Raw genomic sequence first — 20,433 nt, 5'->3', positions numbered from 1 at the left:
ATGTCTGTGGTTCAGAAGTGTCTGATGTGATGAAAGTCCTGGATACATCTGTGAATGGTGGCTCTTCCAGCACCGACTCCAGCTGCAGTTCATGACTTGTGAATCTTAAACGTTCTTTAAATCACACTCTTATTCCACTATCCACTATCCTACATATTTTGAAGCGCACTTTTTCCTTCCACTTGACTTTCAAATTAAAGGTTTGGAGAGAGCCATAAATAGCAATGGCACTTGTTGATAACCATCTATTCTCTGCTGGACAGTTATATGAGCGTTCTTCCCCATGATTGTTAAATCACGAACGAGCCTATAACATACAATTTCTGGATTTAAAATCTTGTTTTTATTTGTGTTATATTTATAGTGGAATTTGCTGAAAAACTGAATATTTGTTTGTGATTTTGCTGTAGTAGGCCATAATCCTTAAAATAATAATAAAAAAATTGTAATTATATCTGTGTATAAATGACGCTGTATTAATTCACTTTTTTGGTGACATTCTGATTTATTGAGCCACACCTGCAAACACAGGCATAAATACCAAACCGCATCAGAAGCATCTGGAAATCGTTCTGTCAAAGCATCAGATAATATTTGAATTTCCACAGCTTTTATCCACACATCATTCAAAGGACGACTTTGCATGATTTATTTCTCTCCATAAATTAGTTTCATTTTGCTGCCCGGTGCTGGCTACCTAATAATCAACAGCTGGTATCTTGGCTGCGAAAGAGAACAAGCACACGTTAAAAATACCAAATAAGTTCAGAGAACTTTAAAAAGCTTTTTTTCTCCTTTAACAAGCAACATGTGCTCTCTCTCATCAGGGGGCCATTTACACCTGTGTAATTTTCAGGGTAGATTATGAGCCATTTTCAGATGACAGACAAGCTGAAGCTGAAATGCACCCATCTTTAGAGAATACGGGAACCCTCTGAACTGCTCAACCCATCAAATGGACTCGGATGGATGGATGGATGGATGGATGGATGGATGGATGGATGGATGGATGGATGGATGGATGGATGGATGGACGGACGGACAGATGCAGAGAGGAGAGGAGCGTAATGCACCGAGACATGTTTGAGTTTCTGTGAGAGGGCTCTCTCTGGCGCTAAAACCTAAGTCGTACGGCTGCCAGCACGCATTTCAGATGAGCATTATCATATCACTTTGTGCCTGATTAGGAGCTTTTTGAAATCCTCCTCAGAGGAAGGACACAGTCAGGCTTTGTAACCACACCTGTCCTTTCTCTCTAATGCATTAGCAAACTGCTTTTAGCCTGTCTTATTTCACATGCAAAACTGCTGTAACTCCTCTGAATAAAGGATTTGATGCTGAAAAGGCGCTTCTTTTCCATAACAACATTCCACTCTTTTTTTCTTCTTCTCATTCCAAACATAATCTTGCTGTTGTAATTTTCACTCGGCAGTCGTGTATTCACGCAGAGGCTCCTGCACCTGCATACAAATAACTCACCATCACACACTGGAGATTGCGACTAGGTAGACCTCATTTGTAAACACATTATAGAGTTAATTGCGCGCTGCACGCCGGTTGAGCCGCCCGAATCCGTGCGGCTTTGTTTCCCCGGTTCGCCGTTGTGACTCTTCGATTCCAGAGCCGATGTGCTGGTAATGAGTCGGGAGTCCCAGATGAACATGAGTGACATTTCATCTCATCTGGTCTCGGGTACAGAGTAGCTACAGTTTAAACCGGGCTGTCCACAGAGAACAAAAAAAACCCGAAGCATTTCTTAGTTTACGTGCTCGCTTTCTCCTCTGCCTGCTGTCTTCATAATTACCTTCCCAGAACCTTTTGATTGTCTGAGTTTGAGACTTTAATTTCAAATTTTCTCTCTTTGAACTTTGATTATTTCCTGTAGATTGTTTGGACAACTTTAGGAGGACTGGGAGAAACTTCTGGTGTGTTGTGTTATCTAACAACCGTGCGCTCCACTTCTGTTTTCGACTTTGAATTGCTTGAGTATTGTTTTTTTTCACTTAGTCAATCCATTCCACAATTATTTTAAGTTTATCAGTGGGTCTCTGTACTTTTAATTAGCAATCTTTGATACTGTTTCTCTGAATGTTGTGTAACGGCGACCCATTTCTCTTAGCCAATCTTCCAAAAGGGAAAGAGGACTAATGTTCATCCTGCTACCTCAGGATAAATAGCAAAGAAGATGGTAGGGGAGATAAAAACTCTCTGTTGGAGAACTGCAGCAAAAAGGGGCCACCGAGTCTCTGTACGTTAGTTGTTCGCAAGGCAAGTCAGAAAAAGGCTTTTTTTTTTTCTTTCGAATCATCACATGTGCAGCTTGCTGAACTCTGCTGGGACTCTAACTTGAAAACGTATCCGTCGGTTAAAGGACAAAACAGAAATGAGAAATGATGCTTTTCCCCATGAAACATGCTGAATATGTGGGAGAAAAGCATTACGTGCCTAGTCTAGAGTTAAATGGTGTGTGATTACTAAATATATTATATAGATTTCTATTTTTGTTGTTTTTCCCCTCTTATTATTATTTTTTCCCCGAAATTTTGCAATAAGAATTCAGGGCGAGTGCCATGCATTTTTATTTATTCTTTTTTTTTTTTTTTTTACTCAAAATTAGCCAATAATTGTGGAAAGCACTGGACCTAGAAGTGTGAAGCCTTGAGATGAAGCCGTCGTCTGTCAGAAGATCAACTTCTTTACTTGCCGAGTTTTCCCAACTGTCCTGTGATGTTCCTCGAGGACGTGTTCTCTGACCACGATGTGTTTGAGTAATGCAGTGAAACCCATCTGTGGTCACACTGACACTGCCAGAAAGTTCAGCCATGACAGCTTCTGAGAGCTGCTGCTGCTGCTGCCGCTGCTGCAGGCGGCGTCATGAAGAGAGCTGACAAAGGCTCGCGTTCGGAGGGAGTCGATAACAGAAGTCACCTCGGGTTCACCGACCTTCTACTTCTTTCTCGGTTCTCTCGGATTAGACGTATTCACCGTTTCATTCCTCCTCCTTGTTTCAGCATCTTTTCCCCATCTTTTCATTCTCTTTCGATCTTATCTTTTGTCTTATCGCTACCTCTTCCACAGCTGTGTGCCCAGTGATTTCATGCCTTTTAACTCTCTACACAAGCATCTTCTTGTGCTGGTCCAAAATTTGGTGGTGCTTGTGACTGAAAGCACAATGAGGCGTTTATTTCCACGCTTCGCCATCAGGCCAGGGCGGAAGATAGGATCATATGGCTCGAGATTGCATTTAATTTTAGTTCTGCGGTATCTGAAGTTAAGTCTGATGAGCCGACTCCATGCGTTCGTCTGATTGCTCGTGGGAATGTAACTTCTCAGTGCAGTTCCCCCCACTCCCCATTCTCCCAGCTTGGCACTGAAATGGTAGCAACAAGTCTGATGATTTCTGTGTTGGCATCAGTATTCTGGCAGCTCAGATTCAGGCAGAGATGCACACAAAAAAAGTCACACTGACAGGCGAGAAAAGGAACACAGATTGATACAATCTGAACTTCGGCAGACAAATTGGAACGTTGGTTGGAGCGAATTTGAATTCTGTCTGTCTGACAGTGGTGTAGTTGGGGTTTGTTATACTGGGGTGGATGCAGGCAACATACACACATACGCGCGCGCACACACACACACACATACACACACTGCTCATTGAATGTTCTCTTAAGACTTTTATCTCACAATTTTTTGCATTATCCAATATGATTAAACTCATTTCCTGAAGAGCTGGCACCATAGTCTGTCTTGGTAATTGACATCTCAATTTAGGAAAGATCCATCTGCTCTCTGGCAAACTATTGGGCCCATCTGTGTGATTATGTTGCTATATTTGTGACTTCGAAAGGAGAAATTACGTGATTGTAGTTCTTTTCTTCTTTTTTTTTCTTCAACAGCAAAAGCTCAGTGGAAAATCTCATTAGCTGGAAATACTCAAATGTTCTTTAAGCACCACATCAATAATTCACGGTGGATTATATAATATTAAACTGGTCATGTCCTGTTTCAGTAAACCACACCCAAACCATGACACTTCAAGCTTTATTATTATTTGTGAGTTTTCTTTCATTGTATATTGTCTTAAACCAAATAATATCAGTTTCATCTTTCCAAAAAAAAAAAAAAATTTTGTTCACCTAGATTTTCTCTGTCAGACTTTTGGCTTGACTTCCTGTTTCCTACTTTCACATTTTTCAGTTTTGACTCTTTCACTTGCAGAAGTACACACTTCAGTACCAACAATATCAACAGCCTGCTGACGGTCCGATGATATTCTAGTGTTTTGGAGACTTCCTTTAGCATCTCGCATCCCTTAAACTTCAGAGTAAAGTTGCTTGACGGCCAAATCTGGACGATTGTTTTTATTGCTTTCCACCTGTAGACTGTTTTCTGTTCTTTGGAAATATTCACCGCAAATTCTTTTGAAACCTCCCTTAAATTTCAAACTAAGTCTTACTTGAAAATATTTGCTTCTTTTGGAAACGTGTCAGTGTGTGTCTTTTATTCCAGAGAGGACCATTTTGGTCAGGAATTACGTGTCATAATTAAGAGCCAAGTGTCCATGTGTTTTTCCAGTACCTGACGGGAAATCTTCATGCCTCGCGCTTTGTTGTTGACTCAAAGGAGCCGGGACACTTTCTCAGTCAAACTCCTTATCTGTGAGTCTGACCTGGACACAGTTTATCCCGCTGGGGGATTTAACTCAGCTTTCCCTCTTCGCCTTCGATCCTCACACATAACGTTGCGACACACTCTGAGGAATCGCGCTTCGGTTTAAATCGTTTCACATGTATTCTACATTCTGTTTATTCCCCGCCACGGCTCAATACACGTCATGTTGATTTATCCCTGTTTAGTTGTTTCATCCCATGTGCCTCGAGGGGAAGCTTTTGTCTCTGTGTTTTGGTTGTTTGTCATCCCAGAGAAGGTGAAAGAACCAACAGCAGCGGGAAGAGAAAGTTACCCGAGATAAGCTAAGAGAGGCAGCCGACGTTGCGCAAAATAAACGAGGGGTCTAATTCCTTGTGACATTTATCTAATAAGAGGCAAATTTCAAGTATTAGAGTGACAAAGAGTCGCAATAGGAACCACTTGACAGTAATTGCCTTGCAGCCGGTCCATTTGACTTTGGATATAGATTTCTATAGAGCAGATTTGAGCAGTCAGTCATGAAAGACTGAGGCACTTGCAGTCAGACAAAACTTTTCAGCTCCCAGCATGACGAAGTCTTTAAAAGCGGACTTACGAAATGCTGCGCCGCGCAGGTTCCCCGAATCTGTCAAATTATCAGTCTTTTTAATATTTTAAAAATATTACCGGGTTCCGCAGATTATCAATATTGTCTTTGGAGCATCTAGTGGGATTGAAATTATTGCTTTATTTATTGTTCTATTTCCTCTAAATGAACCCTGTTTATTTCTCGACTTAAAGCTGAAAACGACAAACCAGAGCCGAGTGCGTTTTGTCTTAGCTGTGTGTCGTGTGCTGAGGCTCCAAACATAAGCTGCATTTATAATGCTCCTTGTTTAGGGTTTCTGAAGATGTTTTATGCTTTATAACCATAGGTTTGTTCAATACTTCAATGCATTTTTCTCTGCAATAAAAAACAAATAATAGAATGAGAAATATCAAATCTGCTCGTGTTTTTCTCTGGGCAGCGGCAACATTTTTTCTTTGCCTGAAAAGAAATGTTATTCCTGATCAATTCAGAGCTTTGGTGCCACTTGTCCCCCATGGTGCTCCGTGACAGGAATTACACGTCCCATGTGGTTTTTCTTTAGCTGCGAAGAGATCCCATTAGACCAAAGTTACAAAACTATGGTCTCACACACACACACACACACACACGCACACACACACACACACACACACACACACACACACACACACACACACACACACACACACACACACACACACACACAGTCATTTGTCTTAACTTATCTTTATTAAGAATTCTTCCTCAGCTGGATAAATATTCCAGCCCTGTCCCTTTGATCTATCTCTCTCAAAGAAAACTCTAGGGACAGATCATTATCAAGAAATACCCAGGTTTTTTTCTTTAATTTAAAATGTTGCTTTATCTCTTTTAAGATCCTTTTGTGAGTTTTCAGTCACGTTTTCTCTGAATCTTAGTTTCCTAACTTTACAGCTAGGCAAGATCTTAGTATTTGAAGCTTTGAGACTTTTATTAAAGCTGCTGGTCTGCATGGGGAAAATCGCATTTGGCTCAGAATACTGTGGTTCTCAAAGGCAAACATTTAAGCAGCTTGTTGTCTCTAAACTGATGGATGGCATCAAGTCTCACAGGATTTAGCAAGAAAAAATGTTCCCAAAACCTTTGCAGTGATTAGTCAGCTTCAAAGAAAGTGAATCAGAGCAATAATTGCAGTCAATTGCAGAGATTGCCTGAAATGACTATATTGCTGTTGCAGATTTATTTTTATTCATATCCTCTTGTTGGAACAGAAGACCTCAGTAAAACATTTGTTGGGTTTTAAATGATAGCAGTATACTTATTTTTTTAAAAGGTTGTTAAGCTTATTTGGCAAAAGAAGATAATTTCAGCTCTTCAAGTCTTTAAAAAAACAAAACAATGGCAGGTACAATTTAGGACTGATCAAAGTCAGAAAATAAATTGTTTTGATGTCAATTGCTGATTATAATGTCACCTTGTTGTTTTATTTTTACTTCATGAAGCTTTGAAGAGGACGTGCTGCTTTTTTGTGGAAAAATTAAGGAAATGGGAATCATGAAATGATTTTAAAAATCTTTAGAAATTTTTGTGCATAAATGACAGAAATTAAGGTCACATTTTATCTAATAGCCCTTTGATTAGAGGTATATGTTTCAGAAGATGCCTAAACAGGGACTGAATCGACTAATTAGCTAGTGGAGTATATTCTGTCCCTAATAATAAACCTCAATGAATATCAGCATGTTCCCAGTGCCAGTATATTAAGCCTTCTTGTGAATAATTGATCACACACTGAAAAATGTGTGTTTTATATGTTTTTCGATGCCGTTTCCTGTGTAAAGACCATTTTGTGTAATGAGAAATACGAGCCAGCGGCAGGCTGCGTGATGAGAGTTGGCTCTATATGTGACCCTGGTAAAGGTCAGTCACACTTGGAAACTCCATTCAATTGTTATTTTTTAAAAAGTGTATTAAACAAAATACTCTACGCATTTTGAAGGTATAAATGTGGAAGAAGACCCAGACAGGGGACTTGGCTGCAGGCACCTGTGACCTGTGCCAGACAACGTGTTGAGAATTTTGAACCAAACTGTGTGAAAACAGCAACTCTCTGTCAAAGACCCTTAATTCTGTTCACAGGGAGACGGTGACAGAGCAACACCTGAAAAACATTACCGCTCGGTGCCTTCAATGCCAAAACGTATGTAAGCTTTATAAAAGGGTCAAATCTTTTTTTTTTTTTAGGTGTTTATGTTTTGGAGAGATATTATGCAGGGAGGAATCGAAATTAACAAATGCAGCTGGAAGCAAAATGTGAAATAGCTTGGGTTTGTATTGACCACACTGAAATAATACAAGTTGATGGGAGACAAACAGCTTTATTCTTATTATTTGAGTTTTCTCATCCCATCCTAACATTTTGTAATTTTCATCCCAGTTCTTGGCCAACGTTTTTAGAATTTAATGCGCCGCATAACTGAATTGATACAATCACATTAACCTGTCTTTGCTGCTGTTCACCAGCATCACTGCAGATGTTTTAAAGTAGCATATTATTGCACTCGTATTAGTGTTATCTGTAATGAACCGTATTATTTTGATTCGGGTACAAATGCTGTCGTCCAAATTCGGAGCAAACATCCCGGTAAATTTAATAGTTGCTTTTATTTGCTCGTTGTGCCGAGAAAACATTTTGCTACTTTCCTCTTTAGACAGTAACACAGGTATAATGAGCCAGTGATTTCATCTGTTTGCCTGCTCAGGCGGTCACCATGCAGTCGACTGCTTAACTGACTTTAGCTTGTTGCTGGGCAGCTATACTTCTCTCACACTATTACCTTAACAGGAAATTTGTCTTGAAGAAAAAGAAAAATTCCAGAATAGCAGCGCTTAGTTTTTATTAATACTTAGAAACTGTGGAGTACGCAGTACTTTTACAAATGTAGAGCATGCTTAGAAAGTCCAGATAATTATCTAGCAACCCTGATTAGGAGTATCTAGATTCTTTTTCTTTTACCTTATCTTACCTTTTAGTGGTAAGATAAAAGATATTTCGGCCAGCTGACTAGCAGTGTGCAGAAATTTAAAGAAACTTAAGCTTAAAGGCTTTAGGCTGAACTCACCTTTCAAAATTACAGGTTGTCTTAGTTTTATCCTTTTATTTGTATTTTTTGTGATAATAATAATAAAAAATATTGCATTGGATCCTTTGCAATTAAGATTAATTAAGAATGTTAATTTTTTTAATATAAAAATGTTAGTAAGACACATTGCTTTAAAAGTATTGCCATTAGTTTAATTTGAATCTTCTATTTGCAGCTGGATGAATTAAAACCAACCTCGCAATAATTTTGTACTGTCTTTGAGAAATTACAATTACCGGCGCCAGGAACAACTTGTAAATTAAAACTTTGTTTGTTATACAAGTGTTATTGTTATTTCTAATTCAGACACATTCAGAGACGGCACGGCCTCACTAATACGAGTAAAATAATAAAAAGACCAAAGCTATAAATTTTAGGGGCTCTTTAAGTGGCTCATTAACCAGACAACCACTTCGGAGTGTCAGCGCCAGACAGATAATTAACACACTGAACCTCACGGTGTCTTCTGGCTTTATGGTGTCATGGCACATTCTGCCAAGTACTTTTTCCTAATGTAAAGGGGAGGGTATGTTTTGTCACTTTGAGTTCAGCCTGAGTTATTTCTGACTTACAGATGTACTTCAGGGATGATCTAATGGAGCGTTCTCATTAGATGGCTCGCTCTTTGACAGTTCTGGATATAGGAGACTCAACTTGTGCCTTTCTGCCACGCTGAACCAGCTACAACAGTTGTCTCATCAGGCAGATTTAAACGCTTGTCTGTAACATGCTTTAAAACGCGTCTAGCGTAATTGCTAAAAAAAAAAAAGTCACAGATATTTACGGCGTTTCTCTAAGGAAACTCTATTCTATTCTAAATTCTATTATTCGAATCACAGCTTTGCAAATAAGCTCTTAAGAAGGTTTTAACTTAGATTTTTCCAATAAATGTGAGTACTTCTTTTATTGCAGCGGTCAGATTGAGGTGCTTCAAGCTTGATTGATGTCAAGCGCCTTCTGTTTGGAAACAGCGGGGACAGGAGATATTAAATAAATAGTGAACGCACAGATAAAGGCCGTAACGGAAAGCAAGGAAGCAGAGGCAGTTTGTCATAAACAGCTGTAAAAATGATGCGTTATTGTCATAGAAACAAAGAGCTGCTATCCTCATCATGCTGAAATAACAAGAGGAGGTCTTTCTGCCTAAGTGTGTAAACACACACAGAGAAGTCTAGCTTCTCTGCAAATTTACAGCGTTGGTGGTTTTATAAAAACAAGGAAAATGAGGCATGATTTGCCTTTCTTTTGATGACTTTCAGCACTTTTCTGTTAAACTATAAGCATAACTTCACCAGATTAAAATCAAAAACTTTAAACTGTGTTGTTTTAGTATTGATGCTACTAAAAATGACTTTCTAATTTCAATTTAAACACAACAGTTATAAGACCACAGGTCAGCACCTCAGCTCATTCCTTGAATGCCTTCTTTAACACTATTTATTGTGACAAATAAGAAGCTCTTGTGCTTCCCATAGATGCACTGACTCAACTACCACATAATAAAGTTGCCAAATGAAGGATAAAATTGCTTAAAGAACCCCTGTCCCTTAAACGGCAACCTGTGTGCACCAGCGCAGCGACGAGAGGAAGTTTTCTCAAAGTTAAACTTGCTAAACTCTGGTAGTTTGATCTGACTTAACCTCCTTCTTTTTAGGAACCGCATCGTGCAGAGCCAGTCCTACTGCTGCTCAGCCTCCTGTAGTGTAGGCCTCTTTATTTCGCTATTGTGAGCCCATCTCTTCTTTTGGACGACTGGCTTCTAAAGGTTTTTAAGTGCCTGAAAATCTTTACTCCCTTGCTTGTTGATTGAGGAGCCGCAGGATAGGCAGCATTATATGCTATCTTTACTTCTCTCTGCTACTTTTTAAGAGCTTGTTTTTTTTGTTGTTTTTTTGCTGCAGTCACTCTAGCTCATCATAGAGTAGACATACCTTCCTTTCTTTGTCCGTCCTCCATGAGAACAATACACTATTGCAGAAGTGTGAGATCTGAGCTCTCAATTTGCAAGGCAAGGGACATTTCTAAGAGCTTTTCATTTGCAAAAATGAAGCTTATATTTATGAGGCAGTGAGAAAAATACTGGAATGTCCCTGTAGCTCTGTTGTACTAACACAGCCCACTGTCTCAATTTCCCACATGCCTTCTTGGGTAATAAAGTTTTCCTTTGATTCATTCAATTAGTGTTCAGTAAGATAAGCATCTGGGGATTATTAAACTGGTTTTGATCAAAGTTTCATTTTTAGCTTTTCTCTTTAAAACTGTATTCTTGAGACTGACAATTTATTTGAGGATGACATGTGTTTTTGACTTTGCTAAAGTTATTGGCTCTTATTTTGTGTAAAAAAAAATCAATAACAAAAGAAGAATTGTACTTTGCCATGACTTTATAATGCACAGATTTCACCCTGACTGATCTTGAATTTGTCATGGTTATCGACATTTCAACTTTATATTAAATATTAATCCATATTTACACAGCTTACTCGTGATTCATAAAATATATAATATATAGCATAATTAACAGTTAAGTCCAAGTCAATGCATTTATTACATGTTCTGGCTTCAGGAAAAAGAAAACTACTTACTAATGGCTAAAAAGAAAAATTAACTTTTTTAAAAAAAAGAAACACAAACTCCTGCTTATATCTTTAACAGCTGCAGAACGTAAATCCAACAAAAGGCCACATCCTAATAAGTCAAGATATTTGGAAAGTTCTGTCTCATCTCCCCCTTTTTCAGCCCCGTGCAGGACTTTAAAACAATATATGGAAGAAACTTAATTTATCCAATATGGCATTCTTCTGCACACACACTTGGCAAAGAAGGAAGCACATGGTGTTGGTTTACTTTTCCCCCCATCGAGCCCATCTGCCATTTTGATTGAGTGTGGTCATAACAGTGAAAACATAATTGCATGTGCAGTTTTATATTTGAGAAAATAAGATTAAAAAAAAAAAAAAAAAAAAAAAAAAGCACATGAGGCGGAATTGTTGCTTCGAATTTGATTTCTGATAAGTCTGAAGATTCACCAGCTGTGGTTTGTTGCACCGCAACAAAGCCAACGACTGCTGGGGTTGGTGCAGGAAATACCACCGACGAATGAATGTGCAAAGAAAGTGTACTCTTGGGAAGAATAGATTTGCAAAAAATAAGCGTTTGCCTCAATATTGGAACAAGCAATTAGCTTTAAGTGAATGTATTTATAGTGAAAACTGCCATATCTCATTGTGCATGAGAGATTAATTCATTTGTAAATTAAGTATCTGCTTCAAATATTTTAATAAACAATTTTCTTAAGAATTTGCATACTTTAAAATCCCCAAAAGGATTTAGATTATCTGATTGTGTTTCTACTTTTAATTATGCAGTATTGGTAAGTAATAATACTAGGTAATATTGGATATCAGTGCTCATTTTGTTTGCATAAAATGTAGTTATTCATTTTGTCCAAAATATTTTTAAAAAGAAAAGCTTGTAGATTTTCCTCCAAGTTGTCAGGTCCTGCTCCATGTCTGAGAGTGTTTATTTAGGTGCAGAACAAAAAAATATACAATACATATAATCTTAAATGCCAGAAATGTCTTCTTTTTTTTTTTGCTTTCTCCTTTGTTTACCTTGTTTGCCATTTTCTGAGAACTTGTTTGTATTAACTGAGGTGTCCCTGTAATCCTTTTATTACTTTTGATCTGGTTATGGAAAAAAAATATTACTGTGCATTACAAAACCAATAGGAGTGGTTGGTTTTAAGAAGTAATGACCTTTTCCTTAAAAAAAACATGCATGTGGAAAAGAGATGAAACATTTTGAATTACACTTTGATGTAAAAAAAAAAAAGAGAGAAAAACTAGAGATGATTGCTTAGCAGCAGTGGCCAATTATAGAGAAGAAATGTCCTTTTTGTCTTAAAAGCCGACATTATCGTCGTTACAATATTTATCCATTTCCAGGAGTCTTCAGAAACATTGGTAGAAGAACTGCAATAAGACATGTTTTCTGGGGAAAAGTAGTCCTTTTACCGTCACAAACAGAATAACCATTTCCCATTCTGTTTCTCTGTTTGAAGCTTCCTCTTTTAGTCCACAAAAAACAACCTCCCTCATAAAGTTAATGTGTTTTCATCTCACTTGTTTTATTGCAGCTTAGTCAATTGTTGTTTGGTAATGGCGATATTAGGCAAGATCACATAAGTTTGCTTGACTGAATTACAAGATAAAAAAGCCCCTGAAATGTCTGAACCGCCATTAATAAGGACAAAGGTATAGTGCATGAATTCATGAGCTGATAAATGGACTATTTGTTATACTTAAATGTTTGTACAAGTAGACATACTTCTTTTTTTTTTTAGACCCTGATTTACAGTTTGCATATCTCTTGCTTTCTGTTTGCCACATTGTGTGAACAAATGGCCCCCAGTTGTTATTTATTTTCCAGATTGTTGAGTCATTTGCTATTATTCAATAATCTTACTAATGGCCTTTCTGGGTTTACTCCATAACCCCTGCACATATTTTATTTTTATCTTCTTTGATACAGCTGAAAAGCTTTTGAGAAGTCCTTTCTCAGCAGCGATGGTTCTTTACTGAATCCAGTGATCAAAATGACAGCTTTACAGTCACATAAAGCAGATTTATATAGTCGCTTTATTTATTTTTTGTAGAAGTGGGGAGCATTTTTAGAAGGGAGAAATGTTTCTAAAATAAAATTCATTCGGGATGTGATAAACTTGATATAAATCAGTTTTCTCTGTTTACCATGGGCTTATTCTAAGTTGTGTAAATAATAAAGTGCTTTAAAATTGTAAAGTTACCAATTATAATTGACCGAGCATGGGGTTGTTACAGTAAAATTAAAAGCCTTACATCAGAGTAAAATTATGTATAACTATTCTATAAAGATAAATGCACAAACGTCAAAAAAAAATTATAATAAAAGCCTTGAGGAACTCGAAGTGAAGAAAGTCGTCTCTCGACCTAAGTAAAATAAAAATCTTATCATTAAAAATGTTAACATGTTAATCTTGTGAATGACTTTCAGCCAAATGGTGCAGCAGTCATGTTTGGACTAATTGCAGAGAGATAACCTCAAGTTTCTGGAAAGGTTGAAGCGTTCACACATTAGGAGGCAGCAGCAGGTCTGAGCTATAAATTGTCTCCAGAGCTACATACCGTTCATTTTTTTATGCAGTATGCATGCTGGACTGTCACGTTAACTTATTCTACTGAATAGTTGGCGCTTTGAGATTTACGAGCTGTATTTTTTAAAAAACTGTCCTCCTTGATTTACACTAACATTTCACCCCAAACCCTTAGTGTTTTTTCGACGGTCTAACCTCCACCAAGTGCTACTTCATGATACCAGTATTTTAACCTTGACCCAAGCAGGCATTTTACTTTTTAAAGGAAATAGTAATTTTTGGAAACTATCACTCCTGACTTTTACGGTTCTGAATGGAGGCAACAATCTGAATTATCCATCCAAGCTTCGTTGCCATTTATCTCCCCAAAAAACATTTATCTCCCCTTTATTAACTTTGTGTTGTTTAGAGCGAAAACATCAGCATAACCTTGACCCAAATATTAAGTTTATTCCTCATTTTTAGTGAAACAAATTTTGCAATGCCTCAGTCTGCCCTGCTACTGCTCGGTGATTACATTATAAAAGTTTTGATAATCTCTTATTTCCAAAGTGTCAAATTTTTACTAACAATCAACTGCTCATTTTTAACATCTTAATAAAATCTATTGCGTCAATGTAAATGTAACACAATCAACAGACAACAAATCCACTTCTGTTGGCCCACTGGGGTTTATTTTTGCATCAGAAAACAATCTGATGGGACGCTGCATGGGAGTTGTGCAAAAAAGAGTTAGCCTATCACCGTAGCTATTCATGGAAAAAATACCATCTCAATGCAAAACATGTTGGAGCAACCACAGATGTCCCCAACGTTATGTTACCGTCCACAGTCCAGGTTTCTAAATAAGTATTATTTTCCTGAAGCACTTGAAAGCTGGTATAATGGCACTTTTTATCAATCTGATGGCTGAATGACCTAAATAACAGATTGAAAACAATATCTAGTTGAGCTCATTTGTGTACTTATTCAGTTATTTAGCGGAAAAAATTGCTTTTCGACTTTAAAATGTTTCTTACGCTGTTGATATACTGTACGTGTTTTGATTCATTGCCATTAATTAATTAGACACTCACCGAGTCCCAACACTATTTTAAACTGATCCGTGATTCACTCCCCAGTCCTCAAATAGACTTCCTCTGCAATCCATACTTGGGATCGCCTCCGCTGTAAAAGCTTCCCGGGGCGACACAGAAAACGCCCAGTCATGCCCAGTCAGGATCGCCATATCTAAGTGGACAACATGGCTCTTCATTGAAAGCTCTTATTTGTTAACTGGCTGCATAATTTCTCTCGAGTCTTTTAGAGGCAGTTTCACAGAGGCTTACGGCAACAATGGTGTTGAATCTCTGTATGCCAGTATGATCCATTACAGCAACAAGACACGCCTTATAGATATATTACTACAATCTGCCTCACTTTATGGCTTCTTTATGCAGATACAGATAATTATGATTGATGGGAAGGGACTCGGGCTGACTTCTTTTTCTTTCTTTCTTTTTCTATTTCAGCTGCTTTTTAAATAAAAGGATAAAAAAAAGAAGCTCGTTGGATAAAGAGGTGTTTTGAAAGATATCCAAAAAGGAAGATGCATTTGATCACTTGAAGAATGTTTGGTCAGCAGATTTTTAGACTGCGTTTGTTTAGTTTGGCTGCGTCTCCCACGAGGTTGATTAAATTCAAAATTGTTTTTGTATCCAAGAAAACTACACATCACTGGAAGGGTTAACAGTGCGGACAAGCACAGAAGCCCCATGTTGTCATCGTCCTCACGGTTCCAAGTTTACATCTGTATGTTGACTCCAGCTGACAAAGTGACTCAGTGTGAACCCGACTGTGTAAAGTTGTCGTATCGCTCGTTGTTTCTTTACTAGATGACAGGCTTGCTGTCAACTGCACAATAATATCCAAATAGCCTCTGTGTCCCGTGAGCAGCCACTTGTCTAAACATTAACAGACTCCAGCAAAGTATTCATAAACGGAGTTAAATAGATATAAATAAAGGCTTAAGGAACGCTTTCACGTCGCTTTGCGTTGTGTCATTGTTCCTTGTATCGTATTCCTCGTTGGGTGGTCCTTTAATATTTATTAGACTATGCAGTTTTCTTGGAATATTTGCGATTTCACCCTCACTTTGTTTCTTTTCTTTTCAGGATCCTGTTGGGGAGAATGCAGGGGTCCATGGCCCCCCAGAGGACAGGAAGGAGAAGGTCCCCAGTCCTCACCTGAGCCAGATGGTGATCCTCACAGACAGTGGGACTCTCTATGGGCTGGCACAGAGAGTGGTGGCCACCGAGTCTCTGTAAGCGGCATAGCACCTCATGCTATGGCACAGCATTTCATAAATAAGTCATTGTATTAGCATCTGGTATGTAGTCTGGCCGCTACGATGCAACACGTCGATTATCAAAACACTACCTTTGATGTATTGTGCTAATGTACACTGCGATACCTCGACAAGTCAAAGCTTTCTCACTTTGATTTAATCTTTATATGAAGCATTTGTTTTATTTCGTTGTGTAGTTGTATTTCCTTTGACTATTACAAAAACATATGCACTACGTAGCAGCACCTTTGTTCAAAATTAAACTCAACATCAGTGCCTTCAGTGTGTTGTTGAAGAATAATGACGAAAGCAGGAGTTAAGTTGCAGAGGTGACAATCCATCTTTGGTAAAACCTTGCAAAGAGGAGTTTAGGCAGATTTTCATTTTATCTTAACCTGTTACTCAAAATGGCACCAGATGACCTCTGACCCTCTTCATCATAGGTCAGGTTTAACTGCAAAAGCAGTGTTTTCTGGTTGAACAAACTAGGCAGGCGTGAGAAACATCAAAGTGAGGAATGAGATGTGGTAGCCGAACTGAGGAAGCTGGCCGCCTGGGTGTTGTTGAGCCCTCCGGCTGTTGATGTGGTGTCACATTTCTACGAGTGTGATCAGATAATGGCGAACCGTAGCGTGTGCTACTGCTGCTTCTATTTTTTCCTTGCGTCGAACAGAGGAAGACACAAGATGTCCCAGGTTAACGTAATATAGTTTTCTCTACTCTACGATCAGAGCAAGAGTTCACAGAGCTCATTTATGACCTTCTGAGTTAGAATGCTAAGACCTTTCCATATAGAGATTCTAATAAGCGGTGTAAATGGCTTGTATTAGCCGTTTCAGTGTATCCAGTTATGACCTGAATTACAATCTAAATTAGAACATTTGTTTTTTGTAAATAAATAGGACACGTATAAACGCAATCATTTGTGCAAAAGATGCACCAAATGGTTTTAAAATGTCACAGCGTATCTGATAACGCATTTAAGAAATTCTAAATAAATGTCCTACGAAACAGGGGGTCGCTACGCATTAGCATTCAATGAGCTGCCCAAACTCAAACGTGAGTGTGCTGTGCATTGGCATAGAAACTGCTCTTAACCCTGTTTGTTTTGGCTCTAATGGCCCTGAACTGTCTGCCCAAGCAGAGCAGTTCAAACACAGAACATTCAGGTGACATGGGTCTCACAGAATGTTTTTGTTTTCACTGTGGAAAATCTCTGCTGATCGTCCAGGGAGCAGAGAGGGTAGATGATGAGCTTCTGGGCTGTAGTGATGACCCTCTGGAGAGGTTTCTTGTGTCTGACCAGAAGCAGTAGGTTCATCTGTTCATTTAAATAAAACTGGAAATAAAAACCTAAAAAAAAAAAAAGAAGCATCTTTTCCAATTGCATACTTTGATTTATAATAAATAAGTCCAGTCTGAGTACCATAAATGTTTGAGTGACTTTATTTTTTTGTATTTATTGAATAGTATGATGTTAGTGCTACAGTGATGACTGAAACAAAACTGTCTCTGTAGACTCCATATTCATCTTTTTGCAATATAAAACAAAACAAAATAATTTGTGTGTCGAGAATAAAAGTTTCATGTCTGTAAAATATAGTTTTGTTTTTTAGAAACATTGTGAAGTTTAGAATAATCCTTTTGAAGAATTTCTTTTGAAAACATTTTAAAAGAAAAGTTAAAAGCAGAAGAAATTGTTTAGAGGACAAATATATATTTCCAGCACATAAAGTTGTAGCAATAATAATAAAAAAAAAACATGTTTTAGGAGCTGCAATGCAAAGAAGCTTTAAGGTTTTAGTGAGCATCCCTGAAAATATAAATCTACCCATAAAACAGAAAGGGCAATAAACATAGAGAAATCTTTAGTTTTATTAAACTTGTTCGAATTCTCAATCCCATAGTAATTAAAGACAATCGATCCGAGTTTAATTAAACAAAAATGTTAGGGCTTTTTGCATAAAACTGTCTTTTACATTTTAAAAGACTATGCGCTGTAATTATTTTCCGGCATCAGGCTCTTGAGAAACTCATTCAGAACGCATTACTTCACCGCTGAGATGATATATGTTACCTTTGTGTTCTTTCAGTGTGTTTTTGGCCGAGCAGTTTGAGTCCCTGCAGTCTCATTTGGACACAATGATGCCTGCTGCCAAGAAGCCGTTCCTGCAACAGTTTTATTCCCAGGTACTGGAAGCTTCAGCTTTTTCCTTTATCTGTCTGCAGGCAGGGGTCAGATTTACCACCACGGATTCGATGGTGTGATCATCGTTAACCGTGGTCACTCTTCTTCCAGAAGTTTAACTATTTCTAAAGGTTTTTCATGAGAATTGTTTCCAGCATTTTCCATAGTGTAATTTAAATAAAATTGTTACCAGATAGCATGCATAGCATATCTGGTGTACTACATTGCTAAGGGCCCCGTTTCTGAGGTCATGTTGAAAACCGACAAAGAACAAGATTACATCAAATTTTCAAAAGGAATGTTTCATCATAATGAGTCTAATCATAACTCATCAGCAAACGCATCTCTTTTATGTTGATTGCATTTAATTGCCGAGTGGTAATTCACCTTAGAGGAGACGTGACTCCTGTCAAATCACTACGTACCGCTTAGATTCGTCAACATTTGACCTACCTAATGTATCAAAACAACCAGATTACATCTGTTTTTCCTCTCTCCTCTCACAGACGGTGTCCACAGCCAGCGAACTGCGTAAACCAATATACTGGATAGTGGCAGCCAAGGCTATAGACTACGAACAAATGCTGCTTATGATGGCCGGAGTCAAATGGGACATCAAAGAGATAATGTCGCAGCACAACGTCTACGTGGACGTGCTGCTGAAGGTGACAGTAGTTGTAATATGTGAAGGTTACTGCGACGAGTCAAATAATAATCTTGTGGCTTATGATCAATGTTGGCATGAGTTGAATCTGTGCTGCAGCTAATTTTTGATATGTTTTACAAATATTAACTGAGGATTTCAGCAGCAGAGATAAAGCTATATCTAAAAACGAGGAATGTGGGAGTGCTCCTGAATTTTTTTTTCATATTCTCACATTAGTAAAAAAAAATTAAGATAAAAAAAAATACAAATTCTGGGTTCTTGCCTGCAGTAAAAGGTGCTGATTCAGATGACAAAAAAAAAAAAAAAAAACTTAAAGGCACACAATAAAGTGAAAACATTTTTAAATTGTCTTCATTTTACATGGAAAATTCACTGAAAACAATCTTGCGTTTTTCAGTCAAAAATCTGATTGAAAAACCTGCGGTACTTTTTGGTCCCTTGTTAAATTAGAATAGAATAGAACCTTGCCGGGGAAATTTCAGCTGCTACATGACAAATAGCAGCACGTATTATAAACATTAAGTAATACTAAAGATTGCAAATGTGATCAAATGCAAGGCGAAATAAAGAAACCAACCTGTTGTCTTAATGCACCATTATGTGTAGACTTTTGTATACGGTTTGCTTTGGGAGACGAAGGTAAAGATCATTCATTCCAGGTCTTCTGGTGTCTGATAAACTTTAAATATTAATACAAAACTGTCTTTTACAGCCTTTTTTAAATTCCTTTTCCTGATTTATGTCTTTTTTTCCAGTCTGAGAAAACAGCTCAAACAGTTTATATTTATGTATTTTTTCAGACATGTCTAAAGTTGCGTTGTTACTCTTCAGTCTGACTGTTAAATAGTCATTTTATCGTGAAGCTTTTATGAGTCGAATCTACGCGGAAGTGTCGTCTCTGTTACGTGCACTTCCTCTCGTTGCCCTTGCAACTATTTTTAGAGCAAAACGTTTTCACCGAACGCACGTCTCTTTGCATGCCGCCTGCTTGCTCTATGCATTTTTCATGGAGGGCAAAGAACACACAATCCACTTCACTTTTTCTTTCTTTTTTTTTCCTTTTTATATGCAATGAAGAAAACCAGAATGCATTACTTAACCAACGAAAGATGAGGCTTTTGTTGAATAATTTTATTTATTGTTGAATAAATTGCTTTTAACTGTGTTAGAAATTCTGATCAGACCTCTACCGAACCAATAGATAAATGTAAAACTAAAGAATAAACTGTTTTTTTTTTGGGGGGGGGGGGTTACCTCAAACTTGCTTTGACTCAGTTTTTATGTTTAATTCTTCAAATATAACACTTAGAAACAGCTTTGTGAGTGGAAAATTGTCACACAGGCTCTGAACTTAACTGGCTAAACGTGTCAGACCAGTACAGCTGATGGTCGACATGAAGTACATTACATAAAGCATGTATTTCCCCCCCATCAGGTGCTAATACCATGCACCGTCAACTTGTCAGACAAACCTAATGCACATGGGCTGAATTATGGTGCACTGATTGAAAATAGTGTGCCCTATTTTGTTGCACTGCACACACATACAAACACACGGGCATATTTTATTCATGAACTCAGGTTGATCGCTGTCATTCCGTGATGATTTGCATATAAAGTGGTGCAGAAATGCAGAAGGCTCTGAATGACTTCTGTGACAAAATGCTTAAGCCAGAAGTCATAATGAGCCTCTCTGTAAATAAATGACATTTCGTTCTTTCGTCAAAAAGTCATGTTGGCTTTACAATCCTTGGTTCGTGTCTTACTTAAAAAAG

General features: G+C 37.9%; 1 protein-coding gene across 2 annotated transcripts in view; it reads left to right on the top strand.

Annotated features, from left to right (window-relative positions):
* vps50 (VPS50 EARP/GARPII complex subunit) overlaps positions 1-20,433 on the top strand; it is a 101,996-nt gene that overhangs the window by 74,342 nt on the left and 7,221 nt on the right. For both annotated transcript variants that reach the window (XM_008421740.3, XM_008421739.3), the window contains 3 exons: positions 15,631-15,779; positions 17,897-17,993; positions 18,498-18,656. In XM_008421740.3, coding sequence (XP_008419962.2) covers positions 15,631-15,779; positions 17,897-17,993; positions 18,498-18,656 — 405 coding nt within the window. The remainder of the gene's footprint in view (positions 1-15,630; positions 15,780-17,896; positions 17,994-18,497; positions 18,657-20,433) is intronic.

The sequence above is a fragment of the Poecilia reticulata genome, chromosome 11 (assembly GCF_904066995.2).
Source record: "Poecilia reticulata chromosome 11, P_reticulata-male-v2, whole genome shotgun sequence".
Classification (NCBI taxonomy): Eukaryota; Metazoa; Chordata; class Actinopteri; order Cyprinodontiformes; family Poeciliidae; genus Poecilia; species Poecilia reticulata.
The sequence above is the reverse complement of the archived record's forward strand: the minus strand, read 5'-3'. Positions and strand labels throughout refer to the sequence as shown.